Source organism: Haliotis cracherodii, unplaced genomic scaffold (assembly GCF_022045235.1).
Source record: "Haliotis cracherodii isolate W230 unplaced genomic scaffold, xgHalCrac1.p SCAF_11, whole genome shotgun sequence".
Taxonomy (NCBI): Eukaryota; Metazoa; Mollusca; class Gastropoda; order Lepetellida; family Haliotidae; genus Haliotis; species Haliotis cracherodii.
Window position 1 is genome coordinate 47,739,495 of NW_027266266.1, and position 9,616 is coordinate 47,749,110.

At 42.8% G+C, this 9,616-nt stretch overlaps 1 protein-coding gene across 1 annotated transcript; it reads right to left on the reverse strand.

Moving 5' to 3' along the window:
* Window positions 1-201: 201 nt before the first annotated feature.
* Window positions 202-9,616, reverse strand: LOC139456568 (uncharacterized). The gene is made up of 6 exons (XM_071238354.1): window positions 9,523-9,616; window positions 7,936-7,983; window positions 6,843-7,018; window positions 3,593-3,757; window positions 2,976-3,022; window positions 202-277 (listed from the first exon to the last, which is right to left on the reverse strand). Exons 2-6 carry the CDS (start codon window positions 7,977-7,979, stop codon window positions 242-244), a joined length of 468 nt encoding a protein of 155 aa, XP_071094455.1. The 5' UTR covers window positions 7,980-7,983; window positions 9,523-9,616; the 3' UTR covers window positions 202-241.

A 9,616-nucleotide genomic window follows, 5' to 3' on the forward strand; every position in this document is an offset into this window, starting at 1 on the left:
CTAATTCTCATTCATATCAAAATATGTGACAGCTTTCTTAATGATATGTAAATGTTTTCTTAAACTATGCAGAACGCGTGGGCCAAGTAGGGGCCCTACTTCAACGATGCTGATCCCGTGGTCCTTGCGCGTCATCGCGTCATCTTCATTGTCAACCAACACCGTGGGACCCTTACCACCCACTCTGATAAATGAAACACGTTTGGAAGGTCGATCACAAAGTTTTATTTGACAGATGATATCAATTGACGTGAGATGGAACACAGTTGGTGTAGAGCTGAAACATTCGAAGTGTTAAGTATTTTTCAAACATAGTTATTAATCTGAACATCATTTAGGTACTGGTCATTAATTATAGGGACGGGGTCATAAACAAATGTTCCATGTATTGGTTGTTGGTTGGTTGGTTTGTTGTTTAACGCCGCACTCCCATGTATTGGAGGGGGAGATAAATTGGTCATGATATGAGTGAGTGTGTGTGTCAGCAAAATATGATATAGTCCAAAGACCAATCGGTAGCCTAGTGGTTAAACCGTTCGCTCGTCACGCCGAAGACCCGGGTTCGATTCCGGACATGGATACAATGTGTGAAGCCGTGATATTGCTGGAAAATTGCTGAAAGCGGCGAAAAACAATGCTCACTCACCCACTCACCCAAAGACCAATCTCACCCCACACACCAGTCCCTAAGTTTTCGGGCAACAGAAGTCTTCCCGTCTTTGCATTGAAATGCAGTGATTTCTGAATATAATTACATATTCTATCATGAAATTTAGGAACTTTGTTATTCAGTCAGTTGAGAATAGTCATCAACGTCGTATTGGGGTCCAGTGTGTTGAGAAGAATACGTTTTACTGAACACGTTCGGCCATTTTGAGAGATGTGGGCGATTTCTTTCTTTGGTCACGGATTTTCAGCCGCCTTTTAGACGCCTGTCCAAAACAACACACTGCATCTTGCAATGATTAGTTTCATAAGTAAATGACATTTTAGTTTCCAAAGTTACCCAGTCTACTACAGTAGAACACGGATAGAGCGAACAAACGGATGCAACGAACTGTTACAAACCCCCCGATTTATCGCCTATATATTATCATATTTATCAAATTTACGCACTTAACAAACTCTCTACAGTGAACTAACGTATAGAGCGAACAAACGGATGCAACGAACTGTTACAAAACCCGCGATTTATCGCCTATATATTATCATATTTATCAAATTTACGCACTTAACAAACTCTACAGTGAACTAACGTATAAAGCGAACTGATATCTGCTCCCCGACAAGCGAAAACACCACTAATTAGTGATGTGTTTTGTGAACAGAGAAATCCCATGTTTGTTGAGATGTGGCCCAAGATCGGTCTAGTCGTTCTCACAGTCCTTACTATTTTCCCTTACTCACAACCCTTACTATTTTCCCTTCCTCACAGTCCTTACTAATTTCCCTTCCCCACAGTCCTTACTATTTCCCTTCTTCACAACCCTTACTATTTTCCTTTCCGCACATTCCTTACTATTTTCCTTTCCGCACAATCCTTACTATTTTCACTTCCTCACATTCCTTACTATTTTCACTTCCTCACAGTCCTTACTATTTTCACTTCCTCACAGTCCTTACTATTTTCACTTCCTCACAGTCCTTACTAATTTCCCTTCCCCACAGTCCTTACTATTTCCCTTCTTCACAACCCTTACTATTTTCCTTTCCGCACATTCCTTACTATTTTCCTTTCCGCACAATCCTTACTATTTTCACTTCCTCACATTCCTTACTATTTTCACTTCCTCACAGTCCTTACTATTTTCACTTCCTCACAGTCCTTACTATTTTCACTTCCTCACAGTCCTTACTATTTTCCCTGCCTCACAGTCCTTATTATTTTCACTTCCTCACATTCCTTACTATTTTCCCTTCCTCACATTCCTTACTATTTTCACTTCCTCACAGTCCTTACTATTTTCACTTCCTCACATTCTTTAGTATTTTCCCTTCCTCACATTCCTTACTATTTTCCCTTCCTCACAGTCCTTAGTATTTTCCCTTCCTCACATTCCTTACTATTTTCACTTCCTCACATTCCTTACTATTTTCACCTCCTCACATTCCTTACTATTTTCACTTCCTCACAGTCCTTACTATTTTCACTTCCTCACAGTCCTTACTATTTTCCCTTCCTCACAGTCCTTAGTATTTTCCCTTCCTCACATTCCTTAGTATTTTCACTTTCTCACATTCCTTACTATTTTCACCTCCTCACATTCCTTACTATTTTCACTTCCTCACAGTCCTTACTATTTTCTCTTCCTCACATTCCTTACTATTTTCACTTCCTCACAGTCTTTACTATTTTCACTTCCTCAAAGTCCTTAGTATTTTCCCTTCCTCAAAGTCCTTACTATTTTCCCTTCCTCACAGTCCTTAGTATTTTCCCTTCCTCACATTCCTTAGTATTTTCACTTTCTCACATTCCTTACTATTTTCACCTCCTCACATTCCTTACTATTTTCACTTCCTCACAGTCCTTACTATTTTCTCTTCCTCACATTCCTTACTATTTTCACTTCCTCACAGTCCTTACTATTTTCACTTCCTCACAGACCTTACTGTAATGCAAGAGACATAAATCAAGCTACTCTAGATTTTCCACGGGTTCATAATTTCCATCTCACTTTTGTTGTTTTTTGTATCTCACTGGGATTCCTTTTTAAATGTTGTTGCTTGTTTCTATCAACATTATACATTTTCAGAAACAATAAATCAGGTTGCCACAATCCATTATAGAACTTCTATTTTCGATATCGGTTGCTAATTTTCGATGTTTAGGAAATACTTTCGGAATTTATTTTGGTTGTGTTTTTACACTACAGCTACCCACGGCTTTTATTTTTTCTGCTTCAAACAATCATGGCGGATAGGTATCTGGCAACTGCATGTGTATCACTGGAAAAGGGTATCGTCACGTGACTTACGTTGGTTAAGTAGGTCTGGAACTCTGCAACCGAGACTCGCCCATCTCCTGCAATACATAAACCGAAGTCAATGGTTAAAGAGAGGGGAGACAACTCATTCCTTCGCACACACCATCCATCTGTCTGTTTCAGAGACTGTCAAGTCCAAAGTGTTCACAGTTTCTGAAACTGGCGACAAAGGAACAACGACAGAACATGTGTGTTCTGTGTGGGTTTTCATTTGTACGAAACGAAATTTCCGAATTGAGGGGGTAAAGATATGGAGCAGAATAGCTTTAGAAAGCTGACATCTGATTGGCTAAGAACCAACAAATCTTTCATTTTGATTGGGCGGTGAAAGTACCCTCAAGGTTCTTCACGCAGAGAGGTATCGTATCGGAGAAAAAGATGTGATTTTAATGCGATTGTGTTCTAAAAGTAAGAATTTGTTTAAAACGTTCCGTTGGGTACATATGTGTAAATCTTATTGTTGTACACTTTTGTAGTCAGTCCCCATTGAATAAATTCATTAATTTTACCGGGAGGTTTACGACAAAAGACAACCACCCCTTCTCTACCCATCCCGTAACCTGAAAGCGTGAATGAATGAATGAATGAATGAATGAATGAACACCCACCGTCGGTATCGAGACCTTTTTGCAAAGCGACGACGTCACTGTCGGTGAGTTTCAGGTCGTCGTCGACATCGAAGTGGTGGAAGAGGTAGCCGGCAAAGTCGGGATCGTCGTGGTACCGCCGATGCCATTGATTCACAAACTCATTCTCCGTGACATCTCCGCTCACTGAAACATCATCATCAACAGCCTGTCAAGCGAATATGTTTTCGCAAAACCCGAGGCAAAATGATCTTTTCAAGGATTTTCTGAACAAATTGTTTGTTAAATAGTACCGTGAATACTGTGCTAAGTCAGTGTAAGATTTCTGTTTGTTTATTTTTCATTTCTTTATTCATTTCAGAAGGAATTTGCATTTTCGCATGTTCAGCATGTTCAGTTTGTTATCGCATACATTGTCAGGATGAATTTGTGACGGAGATGCATTCAGACAATATGCATACAATATATTACACGGCTAAATGTTCGTATTTCTTGACATATGACATGGGCAGTATATTGCCCGGGGCATGAATATACATGCGCATATACATGTATACGTACCAAGCAACTGTTTCTAATTACAGTACAGTAAACTACGGTTATAACGAACACGCTTATAACGAACTGACGGATATAATGAACTTACTTTTTTGTCCCGACTACTTGCTATAGTCATGCTGTATATGTACATATAACGAACTACGGTCCCTTTGAGGTCGTTATAACCGAAGTTAACTGTATTTCAAATAGTTGTATTGACCATATTTCCTCAAACGTTGCAATACAGCTGTTCTTTCTGGGTATGAACCACGCCACTTGAACAAGATCTTTTATCATTCTTAGGAATATATTCAAGTTATGTTTATTGTTTTCAATACTACAGATATAAATATTAGATATATCTTTTTGCAGATGAACTAATATTATTCAGGAACTAAATAAGTTGTTTGTTGTTTAACACCGCACTCGGCAATTTTCCAGCATTATGATGACGGTTTGTAAATAATGCAGTCTGGACCGGACAATCCAGTGATTGACATCATGAGCATCGATCTATGTAACTGGAATACGATGACATGCATCAACCAAATCAACTAGTCTGACCACCCAATCCCGTTTGTACAGTCTTACGACAAGCATGGGTTGCTGAAGATCAATTCTAACCCGGATCTTCAGCTGAGGTAAGAGACTGAGAGTTTGAGAAGGTGACGTCACTTCCGAAACGACGCTACGGTGTCGAATGGTCCCAGGGTATTCGATATACCATACGCTGAAAGTTTTGTCAGAGACGTAATATCGCAACACAACATGATTTATATATTTTAGGACAAGTTTGATTTGTGTAAAACCTGAGGCAAAATTATATTACGTCCAGATTATAAACCTATTCACTGGGATCGCTATTAAGTAAGAGACTTCTTTCTATAGGCATTAAAACCTATTGTGAGGTTTTATTTTCCAGTCGGGTGTAATCTCATAAACATGGACGTTGTAATGTCCCTGAGATTTTATATAATATCCCTGGGATTTTATACAATGTCATGGGTATTTTATTGATATAACTTCCGTGCATATTGTAACATGTAATGAAATGTAAAATGAAATGACACATGTTTCCTTTATATTACCGAGGATGGAACTCGCAACCTTCATATCTGTAGCCCAGTGAGTGTACCGCGAGGCTACAGAGGTGTTGATAAGCTTCACTGCTTTTTAGAATGTCCTTTTCAAGATCCGTACGCCAGCAACAGATATTTTACGCGTTGATAAATGTTGTTTTAATTTCTTATTTCGGTTTATAAGCATGGAAAAACACTTTCCCTCGGTTTTGATAGACAGAGCATGCCCTGGGGGTTGGGAAAAACCGCGGGCATACTCTCCCCAGGGCATGCTCTGTCTACCAAAACCGAGGGAAAGTGTTTTCTCCAATACATATAAATTGGTCAGCCAATTGATGCAATCAACAAGGGCAAAGTCCAGTGTAGGGTCCCTGGCCTCTATTTGAGGGTTTATGGCACTGCTTCTCAAAGGACATAGGAGTGAGTGAATGAGTTGGGTTTAACGTCCCTTTAAACAGTATTCCAGTCATATCAGTGAGTGAGTGAGTATGGATTTACAGCGCTTTTAGCCATATTCCAGCAATATCACGGCGGGGGACACCAGAAATGGGCTCCACACATTGTACCCATGTCGAGAATCGAACCCGGGTCTTCAGAGTGACGAGCGAACGCTTTAACCACTAGGCTACCCGACCGCCCTTTCCAGTCATATCACGGCGTGTGGGTTTAATGTCGTGGGAAAGCCCGAAGGGATTCGTGACTTGGACGGTTGCCACTTCGGTGAAATCCACGAGCACGGTTAAGGTTCTGAAAAACCCAGAAACATAATCGGGGCAAATCGGAATCCGAACCCACGACCATAGATTTCTGGCGTGCCCAAGGAACGCCACTCTGCTCAGTGAATTAAGCGACTGGGCCACCCCTGCCCCCTGAGAATAGGATGTCAAAATAGATCGATTCAGGTCGCCTAGCGTTAAGGGATGTCATATTTATTTCCTAACCTATTTGAAACTAACCAAGTCTGGATCAGGTAAATCAGTAAAAGAAACCCAGCCGAACCAATATATTCATGCTAGTCAACGCCATCTTCTCGAGGCAAGAGAGTTAACTGACTTCAAAAGTCCAGTTTCCACCCTTGCCGAATTAGGCTGGAATTCCTGGGCTCGATCGTAGCGCCACCAGTGGCTTTTACGAGTTATATCCCTTCTATGCCTCTCCTATGGACCAATCAGATTCCACCTCTCGTATCACTTGCATTTGCTTCAAACAAAACTGTGGCTACCAGTCAAGACGAACTGATCGATAATCAAGATCTATACTGTGATAAAACGTGTCTTACATCGCGAACGCATCAAAACACGTGAGCACCTTGATCAAAAACATGAACAGATTTAGAAAATATCTGTTGACAACGAGTTAGCGGTGCACATTCTTTGCAAATCCTCCAATCGACCGAAATCTGCATGACAGTTTACGAACCGGATTTCGATTTCTGAGCGCGATTTTGATTGGACTATGCATAGACTCGTTAGTCCAGCCAAAATGTAACTCCATAATACCAGCCTAGTTCGGTCAGGGTGGAAACTGGACTTTTATAGTCAGTTAACTCTCTTGCCTCGGGAAGATGGCCAACATTTACAACAAACATTGGTTACGGATACCAACGCTTATCCGAATCCTCACGCGGGTATATAATAAGTAGCGTCTCTTACTGTCCTTGTCATACTTGGTGAGAAACTCAGTCTTGACCTCGGTCTGCTCAACAATGCCGTCTCCATCTTTCTCCATGTCGGCGATGACGCTGGTGATCACCTGGTCCGCCTCCAACTGTTGTTGGTTGTTGTGGATGCAGGAGTGGTTGTGGTGGTGGCCATCTGTAGGGTCCTGTCTGAACGCAGAGAAGCCATTGATGAGCTGGGGCTTCTTTTTTCAGTTTTAAAGAGGACTGGGAGGTAAACCTGACTTTAAACTTGAAACCCTTGAACTGGGGCATGATGTTGACAAACTAACAATCTTAATCAGTGAATACACAGTGCCATTTAGAAAGTGGTCAAATGTAACTGATGTTATATTTGGGATAACACTTTCCAAGTAAAGTACAGATTCTAGTACTTTTTTGGTTGAGTCCCGTCCGGGATTCGAACCCATACCTGCCAGGATGAGGCACCTAATCCCCAGCACACAAAGTCAGCGATCTAACCCACTCAGCCACCGAGGCTTCCACAAAATGAATGTCCGACAACTGGTAGTTTACTAAGAAAGTGTTATCTCAAATATAACATCAGTTACATTTGACCACTTTCTAAATGGCATTGTGTATTCATAGCTTTCGGCCATGGGAGCCGTGCTAATTTACACTTGTTAGGGGGTTACTCAAAGTACGTGATCTAGACTACCAGTTGTCGGACGTTCAGGTCAGGGGTTCGATCCCCGGCCGCGTCATACCAAAAGACGTTAAAAGATGGTACTTGTTGTTACACTGTCTGGCGCTCGGCATTAAGGGGCTAAAACAAGGACTGGTCAGCTCGGAGTCAGTATACTCTGTCTGAGTAGGGTATTCATGTTAAACTGCGGCATGGTACCTCAATGGGCTAGCACTATAAATCGGCATCAGTCCGGACTAGTACAAGCAGCCACACAAACACACACGTACATGCACGTCGCTATATAAGTGCAATAATGTTGGACGCGACGTTAAACTCCATTTCACCTCACCTCACCATCTCATATTACTCACCCACAATCTACACCTTATATACTAGTTTATTCAACTCACCCATACGTTGATTACCTTATACCACTCACCCGTAAACAGCCACGATTCCGATTAAAACAAGGAAAGCTATCATGGTTCTGAAAAACAAATACACAGGTTTCAGCTTGAACAACATTTAGCAGATTCACAGAACCCAGTACGGCTGGAGTTTGATAGCGCCCAGTCGATACGGAGAGTACCATGTCTGGCCAGGGCACCTGGTGTCGGGGGAGTTTGATAGCGCCCAGTCGATACAGAGAGTACCATGTCTGGCCAGGGCACCTGGTGTCGGGGGAGTTTGATAGCGCCCAGTCGATACAGAGAGTACCATGTCTGGCCAGGGCACCTGGTGTCGGGGGAGTTTGATAGCGCCCAGTCGATACAGAGAGTACCATGTCTGGCCAGGGCACCTGGTGTCGGGGGAGTTTGATAGCGCCATGTCGATACAGAGAGTACCATGTCTGGACAGAGCACCCGGTGTTGGGTGAATTTGACAGCACACAGTACATACAGAGAGTAACAGGTCTGGACAGAGCACCCGGTGTTGGATGAGTTTGACAGCACACAGTACATACAGAGAGTAACAGGTATGGGCAGAGCACCCGGTGTTGGGTGAATTTGACAGCATACAGTACATACAGAGAGTAACAGGTATGGGCAGAGCACCCGGTGTTGGATGAGTTTGACAGCATACAGTACATACAGAGAGTAACAGGTATGGGCAGAGCACCCGGTGTTGGATGAGTTTGACAGCATACAGTACATACAGAGAGTAACAGGTCTGGACAGAGCAACCGGTGTTGGATGAGTTTGACAGCATACAGTACATACAGAGAGTAACAGGTATGGGCAGAGCACCCGGTGTTGGATGAGTTTGACAGCATACAGTACATACAGAGAGTAACAGGTATGGGCAGAGCAACCGGTGTTGGATGAGTTTGACAGCATACAGTACATACAGAGAGTAGCAGGTATGGGCAGAGCACCCGGTGTTGGATGAGTTTGACAGCATACAGTACATACAGAGAGTAACAGGTATGGGCAGAGCACCCGGTGTTGGGTACGTTTGACAGCATACAATACGCAGAGAGAGTACCAAGTCTGGACAGAGCACCCGCTGTTGCAGGAGGCTGATTGCACACAGTACATACAGAGAGTAACAGGTATGGGCAGAGCACCCGGTGTTGGATGAGTTTGACAGCATACAGTACATACAGAGAGTAACAAATATGGACAGAACACCTAGTTTTGGATGAGTTTGATAGCCCCCGGTGGATACAGAGAGTACCAAGTCTGGACAGAGCATCTGGTGTTGGAGGAGTTTGAAGCCCCCGGTATATACACGGAGTAACAGCACTAGTCAGAGCATCTGGTGCTGGAGGAGTTTGAAGCCCCCGGTATATACACGGAGTAACAGCACTAGTCAGAGCATCTGGTGCTGGAGGAGTTTGAAGCCCCCGGTATATACACGGAGTTTCAGCACTGGACAGGGAACCTGTTGGGGGAGGTTTGTCATTAACGATAGGTACAGTAACAGGCAAGCGTTGATGTTGCACAAAGTCATATTGTCGCTTGGACTGCAAAGGGGGCCGTAACAGAACACCTTATTGAAAAAGTTGCCGGCATGGAAACCTTACCTTGACAGGAGTACAGCTAGTGTTCCGCAAGGCTGTCTGGCTGAGAATACGTACAAGCGGACACGATAATTCTTACATAAGGTGTGTACTGGGT

Excerpts from the sequence above, each read along its gene's own strand:
- LOC139456568 (XM_071238354.1), bottom strand. The coding sequence starts at position 7,979 with ATGATAGCTTTCCTTGTTTTAATCGGAATCGTGGCTGTTTACGG. Across the intron at positions 3,758-6,842 it reads CACCAAGTATGACAAGGACA|TGAGCGGAGATGTCACGGAG; the intron begins GTAAGAGACGCT and ends ATGATGTTTCAG. Across the intron at positions 3,023-3,592 it reads AAAAGGTCTCGATACCGACG|GAGATGGGCGAGTCTCGGTT; the intron begins GTGGGTGTTCAT and ends TATGTATTGCAG.